Source organism: Telmatherina bonti (genome assembly GCF_933228915.1).
Source record: "Telmatherina bonti genome assembly, chromosome: 17".
Lineage (NCBI taxonomy): Eukaryota > Metazoa > Chordata > Actinopteri > Atheriniformes > Telmatherinidae > Telmatherina > Telmatherina bonti.
The window spans coordinates 29,732,950-29,754,786 of record NC_136615.1 but is presented as its reverse complement, the minus strand read 5'-3'; the positions used below and the strand labels follow the sequence as shown (position 1 = coordinate 29,754,786).

General features: G+C 41.5%; 1 protein-coding gene across 1 annotated transcript; it reads left to right on the top strand.

Moving 5' to 3' along the window:
* Nucleotides 1–10,103: 10,103 nt before the first annotated feature.
* On the top strand, nt 10,104–12,540 carry ccnb1 (cyclin B1; the record flags this gene model as incomplete). Its single annotated transcript, XM_079257202.1, has 9 exons — nt 10,104–10,172; nt 10,422–10,550; nt 10,895–11,005; nt 11,099–11,287; nt 11,367–11,525; nt 11,601–11,837; nt 11,946–12,086; nt 12,236–12,346; nt 12,436–12,540. Exons 1-9 carry the CDS (start codon nt 10,152–10,154, stop codon nt 12,538–12,540), a joined length of 1,203 nt encoding a protein of 400 aa, XP_079113328.1. The 5' UTR covers nt 10,104–10,151.
* Nucleotides 12,541–21,837: the final 9,297 nt, after the last annotated feature.

The following is a 21,837-nucleotide window of genomic DNA, read 5'->3' as shown; positions in this document are numbered from 1 at the left end:
CCGTTACCATTATCTTTCATGCAAAATGTTTGGCACGCTACTTCTCCTACACCCTTTGCCTCACTTCAACCATTCAAATATCAAACTGTTCAGCTCATGCAGGAGATATGTGCTATGACTTTTGGTCTTTCTAACATGTAAACTTTTCAAGTTTAATCAGGGTTTTTTTTTTTGTCAAATGTTGAAATCCTCTCCAGTGATTGGACAAAACAGAAGTCAGCTCGGCAATTGGTTCATGTTGTGTACCGGTACACAGGTACACATACAAGGCACGGGTTCAAATGCAGCATTTCACATATAACTCTGTTGTTGGTTGTCGGCTGTTGCTTGTGTGATGGCATGCAGGCTGCTCAACATGAGCTATTGGTCTCAGCTGCACACTTTAAGGAGAAAAGGAATTTATTTGCAAATGTCACAGTTAAATATGGAGGATTTGCTCCAACAATGCTCCCTGCAACATTTCAACCTTTTCATAAATCTTAAACACATTCAAAAAACAGTTTTTCACATTGAACAAAGTCTTTCACATCTTCACTGGAGTTTAGTTCAACCTCAAACATGTTTTTGCAATCCCGTTAATTACACCCTCCTGGAAGTGGAAAAAAAAGGTGTTCCCATCCCAACTGGAAACAATTGAACACTCTCTCCAAGTTACAATTAAGAGTACTAGTGGCGTAGTGTGTAAGTATGCGTGCTTCCATACTGAAATGCATGCGTTCAATCCTGGTGTGGGGCAGTTTGAAAAAAATGTCACTTATGCTTTTTTTTCAATTTCTTATACTTTTGCAATTTCATTTTAATCATTCAGCATAGTTCAATAAATGGGCATTCACATGTGCTATTATTTCAATAATAGCTGTTTCTAGTTTCTATTTAGTTATTTCTGAGTCATTTTTATTTATTGTATGTTAAGGTTTCATCTTCAGTTCAAATCACATTGTCAACAAAACTCAGATTCACCTTCATTCAAGGCAGGGAAAGATGTCTTCTTGCTCTCTGTGCTGATTTGTAGTTGCACTAAAAGCCAGAATGAAGGTTTTACGTCAGCGTTTCATTTCTTAAATCCAGTAACGGAGACTTTCTGTCCTGCAGGCCACAGTCTCAACACACCCGCCAGTAAGTGGGATACTGGGAATCCCGTTTCCAATCTGTCCATCCTGCCTGTGTCTGATGAGATCCCACTCACTGCATGCACTCTGGAGCTGCAGCATGCACTTAGTGGCATTGGTACAATCTCTCTCTCTCTCTCTCACACACACACACAAGGGATTTTTAAATGTTGTTTTAAAGGCAGAGTATGTGAGATTTCAAGGCGATTCTTTCCACCACCAGGTGGCAAACACCAGGTCGTGAGCAAAACCAAAAAACTGCAACTCCACAAATGACCACAGGTTGGCAGTAATGAGCAAAACTCACCCCTCCTCCTTGCCAGCTCCAATGAGGGCAGGAATCGCTTGTGAGCTGTAGCTCAGAGCTGCTCTGCAATAAATTTGCTTATACTCCCCCTACTGGTGGAAAAAAAAGTACTTTTCTTTTTACTGGTCAGAAAACATTCAAGAAGGGTCTTTGTCATTAATTAAACTTGTAATTTAATAACGCATCAAATATGGACAGACTGGAACCTACATGTGTAAAAAAACTATCTAATTATGATTGTAGTTATTTTTTTAGTTAATTTATTTTGAAAATATTGAAAATGTTACATACTCTACCTTTAAGAGCAATAAGTCTGAGGGGAAAAGTTAATATTACTATTTGTTCATGTTTTTCACTGTTGAAACAAATACTTGTTCCTGGTAGAGACGAATGGCGCGTATTCATAGTTCCTGGTTTGTGGCAGTAACTGAGTTCACGTGTGCAAGAAGATTGGAAAATGTTTTTGTGAAATTTGTACCAGTGATGTGAGTCGTGAACAAATCATTCAATAATGAAGAATCACTTTACTGACTCATGAATCACTATTCCTCATTTCCATTCACTGACTCACACCTGCTACCGCTAGCATGCTAGCTGATCTTTTATTTTGTAGTTTTTCCTGTTTAGTCTTGTCTCTGTTCGTTTGTTCCCCCTGGGTTCATTTAGTTCATCCATTTTACCTGTGTCTCGCTTTGGTTCTATCTATTTTACTTTCCACTGATCCACGTGTTCGAGCCTGAGTTTAGTCTGCTGCCGTTTAGTTAATAAAACTTCAATCTGGAACTTATTCAGCTTCCGCTCATCCCTGCATTTGGGTTCAAACCTCATCCTCATCTTGACACTATGAGATGTGAAATAATAAAAAAAAAAAACCCGGTACCGAGCTCACACTGTATTGCCTTCAACATGAACAAATCACTCATCTTTCTTACCACCGGGAGAGCTTCTTCCTCACCTGAGCTGGGATCTGCTGCTCTGCTCCCAACAAATCCTGTTGTGGAGCCAATTTTCTACCGCTTATCTGGGGTCGGGTCGCGGGAGCAGCAGCCTAAGCAGGGAAGCCCAGACTTCCCTCTCCCCAGCCACATTTTCCATCTTTGCGGGGGGGATCCCGAGGCATTCCTAGGCCAACCGAGAGATAATCCCTCCAGCGTGTCCTGGGTCTTCCCAGGGGTCTCCTTCCAGAGAGACGTGCCTGGGACTTGCAGGTCTTGCTGCTCATATCGGATGTTTTTGTGAAATCCGAATTTTTAAAAAGTCCGTTCACATTTCCGATCAATTGTAACTTGTATGTGATCTCCTGTATGAACCCCATGCGCACCAGAAGCATCCCGCATGCGTAGACAACACGGCAGCAAATGTGCTGTGAGCGTGCATGTGACGTCTCTGTGTTTGTGGAAGTAAATATAGATGGCAGCAGAGCATTTGCTGTTTTAAAAGTTTTGTCCAACCGTAAAAGTTAAAAAAAAGTTAAAAGTTTTGTCCAACCGCAGCCACGACATTGTGAATGTGTTCGTTTTAAGGAGATGTTTACGGAAGAGGAAAGTAAAAGTTTTGGCCTTTTGTGGAGCTGTGGCAGCAACAACTGTAGAGAGAAACGTTTGGGTACGGAGTCGCAGTCAGGATTGCTGGGAGAGTGATGTGAGCGCATTTACCGATAAAGAGTTCATAAACAATAAACGCAGAATAATGACGTTTGTCGTGTGTCAATGACGCATCGGTCGGATTAATGCGACCTGACCGTTCAGACTGAAGTTGCATGGCAAAAGATCAGATACATATTGGATTTAGGACCACATATCCAAGCAGCCTGGGTCGCATTTGAAAATATCAGATCTGTGTCGTTCAGACTGTTAAGAAAAGATCGGTTACAGGTCGCATAGGGGCAAAAACATCGGATTTAAGTCACTTCAGCCTGTAGTGTGAACGTAGCCTTAGATATTTCATGCTATCTTGATGTTGTTGTGCCCTCCCCACATCCAGGACCTGTGGTTACCGTACTTCAACATTACAACAGATATCACAGCTTCCTCTATGAGAGTCCACACTGACGGTGTGTGTGTGTGTGTGTCTGTGTGCAACATTATGACCTTTCTTTTCCTTTTTCTCTTTTAGACACTTTTTTCTTAAATATGAAAGATTCCAAAGCTGTCTAATGTTGTCTTCTTCGACAGTTTCATCTTCTCTCCTTTTGTCCACCTGCAGCTAAACACCCGTCTCTCTTCTTCAGGTTCACTGTGGCGTTACGTCCGCGCCAGTATGTCGCTGTCTGGTTACCTGCCGCCTCTCTGCAATCCTAAAGATGGACACTTGCTCATGGATGGAGGCTACATGAGCAACCTTCCTGGTGAGGAAGCAGAGACTTTGCAGCTGTTGCTGTGAATAAAAACAGCTGCTTAAACTTATTCAGCTGATTAAAATCTTTACATACTTGAAGGCTTCTCCAGAGAGACGCGCTGATGTTCACAGAAACACAACCATGAGCTGGTTGCAGCTCTCAGTGATACTCGTCCCTGCTCCCTACAAACCAGAAGGGAGAGGCTGCAGCTCGGATACCTCAGATTATAACCCATAACGGCTCAGAAAATTAACGCACACAGAGGAAAACAGTCAAAACTGCAATAAACTGCTAAATAAAATCAATTTTATCTTTAAACACACACACGACATAGATAAAAACACAACGTCAAACACCTTCCTTTACACACACTAATAGATCAGGCAGGCTGGAGTTGGAGGCAGAGGACGTCTCAGCAGATGTGGAGGGAGATGAGGCAGTGTGACGGTCCGTGTCCGAGCTGCAGGGTGACGAGTGGAGGAGCGGCAACCTCTGGCGGTAAAAAGTGAAGCCTATGTGGAAGTGCATAAAACTGCAGTTCCCCCTTCATCCACTAGGGGCTCCAAAACAGAGCAAATCCCCATAGACTCCCATGTTAAAAAGACCAACTTCACAGCAGAAGTAAACATGTTTACAGCAGAAATAAACATGTTTATAGCCTGGTTCAAAAATCCATTTTAGGTTTAATAGGTCAGGTTTACCTTCATGACAATTGTGGGGGGAGTCAATTTTTTTCTAACTCACCCGTTTAAAAGTAATTTAATCTCAAAGTTCGGCATATTAAGGGGCGTGTCCTTTTGATTGACAGGTACCCGATCTCCTGCTTAAAGTAAGAAGAACATAGAACAACCGCAGTTTTTAGCCGGTTAACAACGTGACTTAGCTTTCGCCCACTTACCTCCGTTAGCTGGTTATCTCCTGTTATGTCCGGATTAGCTCGGTTAGCTTTTAGCTACAGAAAGCTCGGAGTTCGCTCGATGTCAATCATCCACCATGACGCTCACGGCTCCCCTCTCAGCTCCACCTCTTTGCCCATATATGTATTTTCCAGGCGAGACGACACACATCACGCTGCTAAGATGGTGATGGTAGGAACCGCCCACCGAGCTTCAATTCAGCTCTTCAGAAACCTACGGGTGACAGAGGCTCCGTCCATCTCTTTATATACAGTTTATGGTGGCACCGCAGCGGCATGGTGGACAGCATGATGGACAGACATCAGGAGGAGTTCCATAAGACAAAAGCTGGTCACGTATGTACAGACAACAAAACATCCTCATGATTTGTGACACTTAATTTCCACTAAAAGGGTCATAGCAGGGTCATAAATCCAGATACGGATCTTAGATTGTGACTGAAATGTCTCTTTCAGGTGGTCACATGTCCAAATGCCTCCTTCACTGACCTGGCAGAGATCGTGTCAAGAATCGAACGGGTCAAAAATGCCGTCATTGACGGTGAGTCAGTGGAAACTAGTGAATAAAGCTCCCTAACCCCTAAGCACAAAAAAGCTGGGATGGTGTGTAAAACTGAAACTGTGTGTTTTACATCACTTTCCTACCATTAGAAACCAGTGAATAATACATGTCAAACTAAAATAATAACATCAGCTTGTGAAGCTGGTTAAACCTTTGACTGATTTAGTTGTTTCTTTAGTACTGGATGTAACAATGGTCTCTACTTCTATCGCACTGGGCTGAATGTCTGCCACATTTATCTGACTTAAGGTCTCAGAAGGCTGATTATTTTGCTCAGATAAGGGAGTTTGAAGTATGAATGGATGAATGAGTGCATCAGCAGGGGTGATCCGCTTGTCTGGATCCACCTGCAACATCTCTTTGAGAAGACTGATGAATCCATCTGTGTCTTCAGGTTCTGTGGACTTTTTAGGCACTGTATGCAGAGTTGGCAGATCGTCCAGACTAAAGATGTAATCGTAAATATGCGTCAAATTATCTGATCCACTTGTAGGTCTTTCATATTCATCCGTTGTTTTCCATTTCCATTCTGAACCGTCATCCGTCTTCACTGAGTCAAAAAAGGTTTGTGTTTTCAGTCCTTTATCCAGTATGTAATTAGGAATACCTACAATCTTTGAAATGGCTCTCATAACGTGAGAATTATTTTTGGCTCGAAACAGGTTGTCACCAAGATACAAGAACATCAGTGTGCATCCCAAAGACCACATGTCAACTGCTTCACTGACTGGAAGGCCCAAAAAAATCTCAGGGGGCCTGTAAGAACGGTTTTGAAAGGTACGCTTATTACACAAATCACCTGACTTAGCAGTTAGTCCAAAGTCAGTTAGCTTCACTTTGAAAGGTTGCGATTTCTGGTTTACTAACAATACATTGTCTGGCTTAATATCATTATGTGACAAACCAATACTGTTGAGCGCGTTTATGGCCTCCAGTAACTGCTTTGCAATTGTTCTGATTTCAGAAACATGCAGTGGTTATTATGTTATTAGTTATTATGGTGCGTCTCCAGAGAGTGACCTTCCTCGCCTTACACAACTACCTCAGCCTCACCACTGAGCTCTTCAAGCCGGTACTTCTGGTTTTTTTCCTCTTTCTCAAACAGGGATACTCTGAGACACTCCAGGTGTTACATAAGAAAATAGAAAAAGGGTGATCAGGATAACAACACACACATGGAAATGTAATGTCGAGATCTTAGAAAGTTACTCTCATCATAATGTGAAATGCTGGATTTTCAGTTCCAGATGAAGCTGATGAAATATTAGTGATTACCATGTAACTGACTTAATGCAAGATTATAATATAATATAATATAATCTGATATAGCCCTGTGATGGACTGGCGAGCTGTCCAGGGTGTACCCTGCCTGTCGCCCAAAGCCAGCTGGGATAGGCTCCAGCTTCCCCGCGACCCTGAATTGGAATAAGCGGTTCGGAAAATGAATGAATGAATGAATAATCTGATATAATATAATATAATATGATATAAAATAAAATAAAATAAAATAATATAATATAATATAATATAATATAATATAATATAATATAATATAATATAATATAATATAATATAATATAATATATGATGATATTATATTATATAGTATAATAATAAAATAATAATGTAGTTATATTATAATGACATTATTATTATTATTATTATTATATTAATAATAATAATAATAATAATAATAATGATAATTATAATAATAATAATAATAATATAATTATATTATATTATTGAAATTAAATTAAATGAAAAATACTTTATTAATCCCCAAAGGGAAATACAATATTGTTGTAGATAATTAATTAGAGGAGGTCTTGTTCCAGAGGCTGATGGCTGCTGGCAGGAATGATCTTCTGTATCTTTCAGTCTTACATCGGACCTGAAGAAGCCTCTCACTGAACACACTTTGTTGTTTCATCACTGTGTTGTGGAGAGGGTGTGAAGAATCCTCCATCATCTTCATCAGCTTGTGCAGCATTCTTCTTTGGACAATCAGCTCCAGCGGCTCCAGAGTTACTCCAAGCACAGAAGCAGCTTTCTTGATCAGTTTGTTGATTCTCTTCAAGTCTCTGGTTCTGATGCTACTACCCCAGCAGATGCTGCAAAGCTGACTGCACTCTCCACAACAGACTTATAGAAGATATGCAACATTTTGGTGCAGACGTTAAACCATCTCAGCTTCCTTAAGAAGTACAGTCTGCTCTGACCTTTCTTGTAGATGTAGTCAGTGTTGCATTTCCAGTCCAGTTTGTTGTCCAGCTGAACTCCAAGATACTTGTATTCCTCCACCACCTCCACCTCCTCTCCCAGGATGGAAACAGTGCTTTGTTTATTCTTCTTCCTCCTGAAGTCAACAATCATCTCTTTTGTTTTGCTGGTATTTAATATAAGATGATTTTCACCGCACCATTTAACAAACTGACTGACCAGTTCTCTGTACTCTGCTTCTTGTCCATTACTGATACACCCCACAACTGCAGAGTCATCAGAGTATTTCTGCTGATGACAGGACTCAGAGTTGTACTGGAAGTCTGAGGTGTCTGAGGTGAGAGTACAGTTCCTTGTGGTGCACCAGTGCTGCTGACCTCCATCTCAGACACACAACCTTTAAGTCTCACAAACTGCTCTGTTTGTGAGGTAGTCATAGATCCAGGTGGTTGTGGAGGTATCCACCTGGAATTTATGGAGCTTCTCACATCACAAAGCAGGCTGCATGGTATTAAAAGCACTTGAGAAATCAAAGAACATGACCCTCAGAGTGCTGCCTGAATCCATCCCAAAGCTGCTTTGATGGATGTAGATCTGGCGACTGTGGAGGCAGAATTTATTTTAAGATTCTTTTGTTTGTTTTTAGGTATTTAAACAGTCTGGCTCCTCCTTACCTCACTGAGCTCCTCCACACCTCTGCTCGGTGCCTCAGGTCAGCTGACCTGCTGCTCCTGGACGTACCGAGGTCCAAACAGAAGCTCGGAGGGGACAGAGCTTTTTCTCATTGCTGGTCCATAACTGTGGAATGAGCTTCCCCTTCATATTGGACAAGCTTCCTCACTGTCCATTTTTAAAACTCATTTTTATTCCTTGGCTTTTAACTCAGTAGACAGCTTGTTAGTTGGCTATAGTTTGGTTTTATTTATTGTTTTTTTTCATTACATATTTGTACTTATTGTTTTAATCTGCTATTCTTTATAATTGCTGATTGTAAACTGTTTTAGACACACGAACACTCATTTTATTGTATTATTTTTCTCTCTTTTAATTGTTTTATTCTCATTGCTTCATCTGAATATGTACAGCACTTTGTTTCAGTTGTTTCAAAGGACTTTAGAAATAAAGCTGAGTTGGTGACATTCTACGGGAACTTGAGTTGACTGCCTAGGTCCACCATCAGCTGCCAGTCCTGCTGAGAAATGCAGATGTTTCTCTACATGTTGTTTTTAGCTTATCTCCAGCTCTGATTAAGGTGATGGTGTGTCTTCTAGGTTTGGACCTTTGGCAGGTGACAATGCACCACATGTTGGGTTCTAGGATCCCCTTCTTCTGGCAAAAGACGCATATTGGTGTGTTTACCAAAACCTGCGCAGTGCAGATTGGATGGGACATGGAAAACATCACAGTCGGGCAGGGCAAACAACTTGATGTGTTGTGACTCTGCCAGCCGAATCATATGTTTGTGAGATTTTTCTCCCCACAGCTTGTTCCTATTTCTGGTCCACCCACCTTGCTGTGTCATGTCCTCTGCTCTGCTGGACCTCCACTTCTCCACAGATACTCTCACTTCTTCCCCAGTACTGTATTTTAGTGGGGATTAAAATGGTTCCTAACGCAACCCTTCACTGCAAAATAAGTATTTAACAAAAACGCTTGTCTTTGAGAAAACTTAAGTTATCTGAATTTAACAAATGTATGGTGTCAAAATACATTTTCCATATTTTTTAAATTCATACTTGCTTTATTGATTAAGTAACAAAAACACATACAGTTGTGCTCATATGTATTCATCCCCTTTCATTAAAGAAAAGACTGAATTTACAACAGTCACTCAAATAACTGGAAACTTAAAAAAGGAACAATAACTAAAAATTTGCAAAAATATAATTTAGTAATATAAGACACTGTTTTTTCATTTAATTGAGTTGAAGAAAGAAAGGGGGAAAAAATGGTCCTGGACAAATTAGAGCACTTTTCTGTTGAACAGTGGGACAAAATACCTGTCAACAGGTGCAGAAGTCTGACTGAAAGGAACAGAAAACACCTGACTGTAGCAGAAACAAGGATTGTTCAACAAAAAAGTAGTTTGAGTGATATAATATGTAATACATTATCTTATTTGTTCGCTTTTTTAAAAAAAAAATATTTCTATTGAACCAAAATTAGAAAATAATGTAATGATTTTCATCAAATTTGTATTTGTTATTACTTTAGTCAATTTCAGCTTATTTTACAGGCAGCTGTTTTTTTTCCTTCTTTAATAAAAATGTATGAATAAATATGAGCACAAGTGTAAGTTATCTGAATTTATCAAATGTATGGCGTCTAAAATGTCTTTTCCATATTTTAAATTTCATACATGCTTTTTTGTTTAAGTAACAAAAACACATGAAGCAAGAAAGACGCTTTATCACTTATATCCATAGACCGTAGTTTATATCACAGTTTTCTTGTTTGCAGAAACGCAGGAAAAGGAAGCGGTGTGGAGGAGAAAGACTAAATCACGTGATCGTCAGTCGTCTAGGTAACGCATCCAATACAGATGCGTTTGACCAATCAGATGCTCGCAGGAGTAAGGCCGCAGCCAATCAGCTTGCAGTGAGCGAGGATTTAAACCATAACTTGGACTCCTCTAGCCAAACCCTTTCATACACCAACACGACTCCTCGGGTGTTTGTTGAACTTGTGCACATTTCGAAATGGCTCTTCGAGTTACAAGAGTAAGTACTTCTAACCTTTGTTTTGTTTTACGCGTTTTAGTTTTAGTTTATTTTAACGCAGCGTTTCTTCTGAATTAGTTATCGCCCTTTAGCGTCCTCGTGCTTTCCAAGGGGGAGAGGAAGCGAGAGATGAGGGGGGGATGGGGTTTCCTTTCCATGTTTTCATAATAGCAGAGTTAAAGCTTCTTATCTTGGTGTGAAACACCAAACGACGTTTGTTAAATGATCTGAAAATGTGTTTTTGTACAGAATCGTTTGGCTTCTACCAGGACCGACCTCGGTGGAAAGGCCTGCTCGGTGACGGGGCCCACGCTGAAGCCTCGCGCTGCTCTGGGCGAAATCGGCAACATCGCAGTGAATAAAGAACCTGGAAAGAAGGTAAATTTCTCCACTTTTGACTAAATATGTTCATTTTGAATTGGGCATAACTAAACATTTGGTTTTGCACTTCATGTTAGTAGGCTCAATATTCAAAATGGCGAATGCTAACATGCTAAGTGTTTTAAAATATGCAGAGGGTGTTTGCTGCAGCTGTGGACTTGCAGTGTAACATGTTAGGTTTTTTAGGTAGGTTTTCATGTGATTCACTTAAAATAGTCATGCAACACTCATAAAACATTTATCCATAGCAGGAATTGCTAATCCATGTTCAGAAGGCAGTAGCTACAGTGAACTTTGCTTAAATGTCAGCTTTTTTTTTCTCTCTCTCTCTCTCTCTCAAGAATGTCAAGACAGAGGCTACAAAGAAGACTAAAGTCACAATCAAAACTGACAAGGCAGAGCAACCAAAACCAGCTCCCGTTGTTGCTGTTAAACCTGTCCCTGAGGTGCAGGTGAGCTGTGAACTGACTTGATGGAAGAGCCAAAGTTGGTTTTTTTTCTGTGCTTAGTCTGGTTTTTCTGAAAACCTGTTTCTACAGTTGCAGGCTGAGCCGGAGCCAACATCCCCCACTCCAATGGAGACCTCTGGCTGCGAGCCTGCTGACCTGTGTCAAGCATTTTCAGACGTCATACTGAACACTGCTATCAGGGACGTTGATGCAGATGACTACGAGAACCCCATGCTCTGCAGTGAATATGTAAAGGATATTTACAAGTATCTCCGTCAACTCGAGGTGAGCAAATTTAATTCAGAATGTGAGTTTGAGATTTTGACAGCTTTTTATTGTATTATTGAGGTTTTCTTTCTTCCAGGCTGAGCAGAACGTCAGGGCGAACTATCTGCAGGGTCATGAGGTCACAGGTAACATGAGGGCTATCCTCATCGACTGGCTAGTACAAGTGAGCCTCAAGTTCCGCCTGCTGCAGGAGACGATGTACATGACTGTGGGAATAATTGATCGCTTTCTTCAGGTAAGTCTCATGAAATGCACCTCGGTGCTGGGATTTGTTGAAGCCTAATTAAAAATTGGATGTCCTCTTTATTAGGACCACCCAGTCCCCAAGAAGCAGCTGCAGCTGGTTGGCGTGACTGCCATGTTTCTTGCTTCCAAATATGAGGAGATGTATCCTCCAGAGATCTCAGACTTTGCCTATGTGACCGACAAGGCCTACACCACCGCCCAGATCCGAGACATGGAGATGACGATTCTGCGCGTGCTCAAGTTTCAGCTTGGCCGCCCTCTTCCTCTGCAGTTCCTCAGAAGGGCCTCAAAGATTTTTGAAGTTTGTAGCGTTTTTTTTTTTTTTTTTTTTTTTTTTTTTTTAATATAAATGCAGCTTTTTAGTACTATTCAGGTGTTTTTGCATTTGCTCATTAACTTCCTCCTTCAGGTAACTGCTGAGCAGCACACTCTGGCTAAATACCTCCTGGAGTTGACCATGGTTGACTACGAAATGATCCATTTCCCTCCATCTATAGTGGCAAGTGCTGCTCTGGCACTTGCTCTCAAGGTCATGGATGCAGGTGAATGGGTGCGTATCAATGTTTTTAATCAGTTTGCATATTAAAATCAAACAGTAATACCCAGAGATGTCTTATCTGGACACTTGTACACCAGGAAAGTAACATTTTATACCGTGTTTAACTTAAACTTGAGTCTTGTGCTCCCAATTCCCCACAGGACGTGACATTGCAACACTACATGGATTACACGGCAGAGAGTTTGATTCCTGTTATGGCGCACATTGCCAAGAACGTCATTAAAGTCAATGATGGACAGACAAAGCATATGGTAAGCTTGACGGGCTGAATTTTTGCATTTCCAGTAAGCTCCCTCCCAGACTTTGGGGATTCAGGTGTTAACAACTGTCTCTGTTGCAGGCCATCAAGGGAAAGTACTCTACCTCGAAGCAGATGAGGATTGCCAACATCTCTCAGCTCAAATCTGCTTTGATAAAGGATTTTGCAAAGCGGCTCACCCAGTGAGGCAATCTTTGGCACCATGTGCTAATTTTGTACAAATGTATCAAACTTTAATGTGACATGGGGGAAGGGTGCCTTATGATGGACTGTTAGTGGGTTGCATGTTTTCTACGAACTACAGATGTATAGTTTAACTAGGATTTCTTTGAAAATGTGCTAACAGGTGTTTGCATCTGAAAATTGGCCATCTGAACCAACAGGTTGAACATTTTTACTTGAAGATTCAGCCACTGACAATTTTTTTTTGCTTCACATGTTTCAGTTGTACCAGCGACATCATGATTAATGCACAATTTCTTAGCTAAACTGAAGTCTTCAAACTATATACTCAGTGGTAGCATTGGCGTTTATACAACAATGCTACTAAGAGGTTGCAGGTCTTGTGGCACAGTTTCAAAATCAGTCCAGCAGATGAGTGACTTTTTAAAATGGGATTGCTTTTATGTATGGCGGTTTTAATATGCACAATGTATAGCAATGACTTTTAAATGTGTTTTTATGTGACTTAAGATTTCAATTAAATGGTCTTGACCAGAATGCTGTGCGTTTCATTATCCACTAGATGGTGCTGTAAGACAGTTTACAGGTGCTTTCAGTTTTTCACTTGGTTTTAATCCAGAGGCACAAGAAATTGCCTTAACTTCAGGGTGCAAACTAGGGTTATATTGCAAGTTAAAAGGATCTAACTTTAATTGCAGCTCTTGCCCCTTGGAATACAAATGCAGTATATATGGAAACAGTAAAGTAGATAAACTTAATTCTGCACCCAGATTTCACCTGAAGTTTATATGACGCCAAACCTACTGAATTGGCAGCAAAAAGTACATCAATACTTGGCAATCTGACAAATGATCTAAAGAGAATTTCCTCGTGGCATGTTTATGTAAATGTCACTTCCAAATGAACAGACACAGCGGTTTGTGTGTGCTATAGATGTCGGCTGCAGGCGACATTTAATCCTGTCAGGCCACAAGTAGTTAAAGCTAATGGACAGAGGGGCAGCCATTAGTACAAATCCACTCCCAGCTAAGACCCTTGGGCTCCCATCCCTATAGGATATGAGACCATCTGTAGGATGAGTCAATGTGTATGTTGACATAAAGCAGTCAGTCTTTAGTCTTGCAGGCTTCTGCAGTAGAGCAGTGGCATTACATCTGACTGGTCCTCTGAGACCAGAAGTTATTGGAATTATTTGCACCAGGTTTGGTTTATTCATACATAATTTAATGAGTGTGCAACTTTAAGCTCATGAATTATGTATTTAAAGCCAAATGTTACCTGACTGTGCATACGCAGCATTTCTGCCACCATTGGAGGACATCCCCTGTTTTTCCACAAGGTCAAATGATCAGGCTGTAATGGTGTGAAGCCTGGCTTTTAAACACCAGGATCAAACTGAGAATTCATGCTTCAAGGCTGAGGTCATGACTGGGCAGCCATATCTGTTTACAAGACGGATTCCTCCAAACCATACACTTGCAGCTGCCTGGAGCAGCACTGAGCTTTTCTGACATTCAGCTGTGTGACATTTTTATAGGATGGAAAATAACTTTGCAGCTTTACACTTTGAGACAACTCAGCAACTGGAGCTCATTCTTGCAAATAACCAGACAATTCCCTTTGCACAAATTAGAAAAACATATGCCACTAAAGTATCATGGTTTTATAGTGTAGACTTAACGGGAATGGATTTAATGCAGTGGTGCCCGAGTCCTGGAGATCTACCATCCTGCTGTTTTTAGGTGCAACCCTTCTCCAACACACCTGAATCAAATAAGTGGCTCGTTAGCAGGCCTCTGCAGAGCTGAGTGACACGCAGAAGAGGAATTCAGCTATTTGACTCAGCTATGGTGGACAGGGGTTGGACCTAAAGGTTGCAGGATGGTAGATCTCGAGGACTGGACTTGGGCACCCCTGATTTAAAGTGTCAGTGGCATTGTTCAGCCTGAGCCATGTTTTTTGGTGCAAAAGCTGTTACTGTACTGAATTGGCATAAAAACAGCAGAAGAGAGCGATGATGCATGGTTAAGTCAAAGACTTGTGTTTAAATCTGACAAAATGAGCATGCCCTTAAAGATTATTAAAATATGTAAAGTGGAGAAATACTCAGATTTTAGATCTATGGGCAGCAAAGAGCAGTTAGATGTGCTTTATCTTTACCTCATTCTTCCCATAAGACAACCAGTAACATAAGATCATGACCTCTAGGAGGTCAATGAACCCTGAAGACATTCATTCATTCATTTTCTGAACCGCTTAGTCCAATTGAGGGTCACTGGGAAGCTGGAGCCTATCCCAGCAACCATTGGGCGAGAGGCAGGGTACATCCTGGACAGGCCCAGTCCATCACAGGGCCACTTGGAGACATTTATGTCTTTAGATGCTACACAGATCTCTGGTATATATTCCCCACATTATGAATCTGAGTTCACTTCTATCAGAACTGATGCTTCATTCAGATATTTTGACAATGAATCGAACGGCTCCACAGTCATGGATTCAACAGGGATGAATTTAAATACCGAGCAAGTCTGATAATTTTTTTCACTGTATCTTAGCAACAACCAGGTGTAATGGCTGAAATCCTTATACCAAGTGAAGAGGTGGCTTTAACGCTGCCAGTTGCCTCGGTTCTGGTCATGACCCGTTCTCAGGCTGATGGTTTCCAGTAGTTGGTAATGGACGCTGATAACAACCTCCAACTCTACTCCGAAATGGTTGAAGCGTTGTGATCCAGCGACACGGTAAAACAGTCCAGCGAGATCAGGAGACAGATCTGAAAGAAAGAAAAGTTGAATCCATATTTGTATTTCAGGCCTGTAACATACAAAACTCTTACACAACTCTTGAAAAGGCAGCTCTGGTTCTGAGGATGCGAAGTCATCAAGCCTGTCAAGGTGCAACAAGAAGGAGTTGTCGTTGCATTTTTCCTGTAAAAGTCCTGCACGCATTCTTTGTTTGGAACAAGTTGTGACCTGTGCCGTCATCTTCTGTAGCCGTGTCTTTGTGCTGCGTGCAGAATGTTAAGCTGCACTGTTGTGTTGAAACTTGGACATGCCTGAAGGCCATAAGGTACTCTTCAATATCAATGTGTGTTTCATTTCGTGTATAAAAGTGAGATTTGCCAGGAGCACCGATACGGATCTGTGATGGACTGGTGACCCGTCCAGTGTGCGCTCTGCCTCTCCCATTGTAACCACTGGGATTGGGCTCCAGTCGCTGGCATTCCTGCGTTGCAATAAAAGAAAATGACCTGATGGTAGAAGAGTAGTACCAAAAATAAGTTAATTTCTACAGGCTTTATTTATTAAAATAGACAATGAATCATCTTTTTTTCTTCATACACAAGCAACATTTTTGTGTTATTTACGCTGTAAAAGCAGAAAAATGTTGTAAAATCACTTTAACTTAATGACCTTACAAGATCTCTGGTGACAACATGTGTTTTGTGACAACAGTTCAAGGATGTTTATGGATTTTTGAACATTTTAGAGTCTTTAAGGCTCAAATACTTTGTCCTTTTCCATGTTTATTCAAGCGCTCTCAGTTTTATGAATTTGCCAGTCAGCACTGAGGTCCAGAAAGAATGAAAAGCTTGGCTTCAGACCTTCTAACTATTCCAGCAACACAGCTCTCACCCACAAGCGGATCGCCCAACACCATCCAGAAGTTTAAGTCAGAAGTTTGGACCGTCATTGCAGTCTAAACATTGTCCAAGATGGACTGGGATTTAACAAGTGCACCCTTCAAAATGAGTCAATGCCTAAATCTCACCTCCAATCCAGCAAGTCTGCACCTCTCAATTCAGTAATGACTAAGTCAAACAAACAGCCGGCCGTGGCAGGACTGTTAGGGTTTCTGTGGGGTGCTAATAGACTGGAAGCTGGCGAGGAGAACGAGGCCCTCAGGCCGAGAGTAGAGTGAAGCGCAAATAAATACGGGGGCATTCAATTTCACAATTTATAGATTTTCAAATAAAAATCATGTGCTTCCTGAACTTTACTGACCTTTTGATGCGACCAAGGAAAGAAAGGCTTCCATTGTGGCCCGAACAGTGGAACGTTTGAGTCAGATGTGAGGGTTTAACATCTGCATGTTCAGGTTGAGCCCTGCAATGGAATGGCAACCTGTCCACGATGTACCTGTCTCTCGCCCAGTGATTGCTGGGATAGGCTCCAGCTTCCCCGCCACCTTTTATTGGATTAAGTGGTTAGGAAAATGAATGAATGAATATTCAGGTTGCTCTCTGGAGGTTATCTCCTTCTTAGTATCATAGAGTTGAGTGTTTGTTGACTTGTTACAGACAGCAGATTTGTGTTTTATGTCTTATTTTTAATTTAAGACGACATATTGCTGCTTCCTGGTTGTTTCAAAAGTAGAAATCTCAACCATATTTCTCCTCCAGATGTCACCCCAAGAATAAACAAATTCCAACACATATTATTGTAAACCTGGATAAAACTTAGATGTCCAGGTGGAAGTAAATGCAGCATCTAATGCACATCTATATATTGCTAGATAGATAGATACACACACACACACACACACACACACACACACACACACACACACACACACACACACACACACACACACACACACACACACTACTCACAAAAAGTTAGGGATATTTGGCTTTCAGGTGAAATTTATGGAAAATGCAATATGTTCATGCTACAGTGATATAATATCATAAAAGTAAGACATTTAAGTAGAAGGATGCACTACTGATTTCCTCATCTCAAAAAATTCATTCAACACAAAAGGTAACAACAATGGTAGTTACACCACAACAAAAAATGTGAACGTCTCAATATCTGGTCATGTGCCCTTGAGCATCAATTACAGCTTGACAACGACGTCTCATGCTGTTCACAAGGCAACTTATTGCCTGCTGATGCATGGCATCCCACTCTTCTTGAAGGGCAGCCCTCAGGTCATTGAGGTTCTGGGGTGCAGGGTTTCGAGCCTCTACACGACGGCTCAGCTGATCCCACAGGTTTTCAATGGGATTCAGGTCTGGAGAGAGTGCAGGCCATTCCATTTGAGGTACACCAGTCTCCAACAGCCGTTCCCTGATGATGCGGCCTCGATGAGCAGGAGCATTGTCGTCCATGAAGATGAAATTAGGCCTGTGCTGTTCATGTAGGGGCACAATCACTGGATTAATGATGTTATTCAGGTAGTATGGGCTTGTCACTGTACCATTCACAAAGTCTAGGGCAGTTCTGTACCAAGTGGACACCCCTGCCCACACTGTAACACCGCCACCACCAAAAGCTGGCCTGGTGACAACAGTGGCTGATGCATAGCGCTCTCCCTGACGTCTCCAACATCGTTGCCGGCCATCATTTCTGCTCAGTGTGAATCGACTTTCATCAGAGAACAGCACTGAGGCCCACTGGTTCCTCGTCCAGCGTAAATGCTCCCTGGCCCATGCAAGACGATGATGCCTGTGCCTGGTGGTGTGGTCAGGTACCCGTGCAGGTCGTCTAGCACGCAGACCACGCTGATGGAAACGGTTTCGAATGGTCTGACGTGACACTTGGGTGCCTCTCACCTCTCTTAAACGTGCCTGGAGTTGAGTGGCATTCATCATCCGGTTTCTCAGGGCAGTGTTCACAATGTAGCGGTCATCAACACGGGATGTGGCCAAAGGACGTCCACTTCTAGGCCTTTCTGTGACTCTTCCAGTCTCTCCATATCTCTGTTGCAACCTGCTGATGACACTCTGTGACACTCCAAGCTCAGTGGCCACTTCTGTCTGAGAACGTCCTGTTTGAAGCATCGCAATGGCAAGGGACTGTTGTTCCATTGTTAGGTGTCGTCTTGGTCTCATGATGTCAAAATGTGAACAGCATGATGAGGACAACTGTTTAAACACCAGCTCTAATTGAACCAGGACATTTATTGGTCAATTCAAGGATCACACACCTGCCGTGATTTTTGCCGTTAAGCTCCTTGTTAGAGAACAGCAACTTGTGCAAAATGTATTGAAACATTTAACAGTTGGACATGTGCATTTAAAAGCTTAGAGAAGATCACATTAAGCTCACCTGTACAGGTTTGAATGCATTTTAGGCTTGTTGGGAAATTTCACCCAAAAGCTGAATATCCCTAACTTTTTGTGAATAGTGTATATATTTATATATATATTAAATATTCTCAGTTTTTTTTTCGTGAATATAGAATCATTTCAAGAAAAATGTGCGTCCACAAAAAAACACTTTAGACATGGTTGCACATAGGAAGCGCTACAGAGCTGCCATGAAAACACATCAAACACAGAGAACAAGGAGCTGAGCAGAAAAATGTTCCCCATGTGCACCATGCACTGTATAAAAGATGACTAGAGCTTCCATGGCATCACCCACAAGTTTCTGAAGAGCTGAACTGAGCCTTGATGGGCTGCGTCGCCATCACTACTGGAAAATATAAATATGGGCAAAGAGGTGGAGCTGAGACGTGGGGGCGGATGACTGACATCTATCAAACTCCAACCTGCCTGTTGCTAAGAGCTAATCAAGCTAACCTGGAGCGTATGGGAGCTAATTGGCTAACACCTAAAGCTAAAAGACACATTGTTCACCGGCCAAAAACCATGGTTGTGCTACACTTTGCCTCTTGCAGTGGGATATCTAGTACCTGTCAATCAAAAGGACACTCCCCTCATTATGCCAATATATTATATAATATATAAAAACAATTCACTCCCGGCCCCCACAGTCATGAAGGTAAATCTGACCTATTAAACCTAAAATATATTTTTGTACCAGGCTGTAAACATGTTTATTTCTGCTGTGAAGTTGGTCTTTTTAACATGGGAGTCTATGGGGATTTGCTCTGTTTTGGAGCCCCTAGTGGATAAGGGGAGAACTGCAGTTTTTGTCACTTCTGTATAGCTTCACCTTTAACCCCCAGAGTCCACGATGGCAGTAGCAGTAGAGGTATTTTTTCTGTAAGAGCCATATATTTCTCAGTAGCTACGACAGCATAAGCAAAACGCGTAGCCCACATTTTCCTAACATCTGGCGGGGGAAGCCGGTTCCATGTCCAAGCCTGTAACTTATCTCCATGTCAAGACCTTGAATGTATTACTCGTTTTGTTGTCCTGCCACGTCGTCCAGTAATTAAATGTGTTGCATTTTTTTCTGAAAGGAAAGACCAGTGAGGGTTGATGCAGGACATCTTTCTTTGTTTCTTTCTAAACCCCCCCTTTTTTTTTTAAACCTAATTGTTTGATTAATATCGGGAATAATCAATAAAATACCAATTGTTTGCTGTAGCCCCACATGAGAAGTGATGTCGTGTTTGCTTGTGGCTTGTCTTTGATTTGTACTATGGTGTGTTGTGCGTCATTTAGCAACACAGTCATACTAATCACTGGCTACTGTGAAGCTTTTGTTCACATCACCCGGCCTTCAAGAGCCATTTAGCTAATTCCTACCAGCACTTATCTTTGCATTTTGACATTGAACCTTGGAAGCATCAGTTCAATAAATAAACGTCCTCATGGTACATTTAGTAGTCCTTCTTGAACTTTCCATAATTAGATAAGCCGCCTGTTTCGATTTAAACCAATGTGAAACAAGGAATGTGACAAGTGTAAATGAAGATAAACCTCCAGAACAGCCAAAGCAGATGGAATCAAACATACATTGAGTAATAGAAATGAAAGCTGCAGAGGAAGGCTATGCCTTTATTGCACATTTTGGCCTGGCATATTGCTTTAGGTAGAAAGAAAAATGAGTTATTATGTTGTTACAGATCATTCCTGGCATCTGAGCAGTGTGGTTGGAGAGAGGCATGGTCTCTTTTGTTCGCTTCCCCAAACTGAGTTTTCCATTGGCCTTCACTACCCATGATTTGGGGATTATTATTTTTTTTCTCCAGTGATTTATTTATTTATTTTGTAAAGCACCAGTAGACTTTTAACTCAAACTTGAAAAAAAAAGGCCAGTTGGATCCTTTTAAAAGTAGGACTTTATTGCTGGCGAGATTAGAGACACTGAGGTCAGATTTGCACGTCAATGAGGGATGCAATGTCTAACACATGCATCCAGAACCTGAAGAAACAAGATTTGACACATCTGCAATATGTTACATATGTAGTTGTACCTTTCCAGGTTTGCAGACGATCAATACAGCTAGCTAGCGGCTACAGGTAGAAAAAGCAACAGATGATTAATAATTAAATTTTTAATTAGATAATGAGCATTATTTTTTGTTTTCCACATCAGATATGAATAAATGGAGCCAATTAAAGTATTGGTCTGGACCAGGCATCTTACTTACAGTCTCTGTCCATTTTATGAAGTCCACCTGACCGGACACGCTGTCCTCCAGACCCTCTGCTACTACATGTTGAAACATTCCTCAGAGATTTTGCTCCATGTTAAAATGAGCACACAGTTGCTGCACCTCTATGATCTCCATGATATCCATGATAATCTCCCATTTCACCCAAGCGGCAACCTCCTGCGGTTAAAAGCGAAGCCTATGCGGAAGTGCAAAAACTGCAGTTTTCTCCTCATCCGCTAGGGGCTGCAAAACAGAGCGAATCCACATAGACTCCCATGTTAAAAAGGCCAACTTCACAGCAGAATTAAACATGTTTACAGCCTGGTTCAAAAATCCATTTTAGGTTTAATAGGTCAGATTTACCTTCATGACAACTGTGGGGGATTTTTTTTCTAACTCACCCATTTAAAAGTAATATAATTTCGAAATTCGGCATATTTAGGGGCGTGTCCTTTTGATTGACAGATGCCTGATCTCCCGTTTCAAGTAAGAAGAACACAGAACAACCGCGGTTTTTAGCTGTTAACAATGTGACTTAGCTTTAGCCCGCTTACCTCCGTTAGCTGGTTATCTCCTGTTATCTCTGGATTAGCTCGGTTAGCTTTTAGCTATACAGCTATAGTTATAGTTCGCTCGATGTCAATCATCCACCATGACGCTCACAGCCCCCCTCTCAGCTCCACCTCTTTGCCTATATTTGTATTGTCTGGATGAGAAGACGCGCATGCCTCTGCCAAGATGGCGATGGTAGGAACCGCCCACCAAGCTTCAATTCAGCTCTTCAGAAACCTACGGGTGACGTCACAGATATAGGACATCTCTTTATATACAGTCTATGGTTCCACCACATCCCAAAGCTGCTCTGTTGGACTGAGATCTGTGACTGTGGAGGCCGTTGGAGGACAGTGAACTCATCATCATGGTGGAGATGATGTGAGCTTTGTGACATGGTGCATCATCCTGCTGGGAGTTTCCATCAAAAGATGCTACACTGTGCTC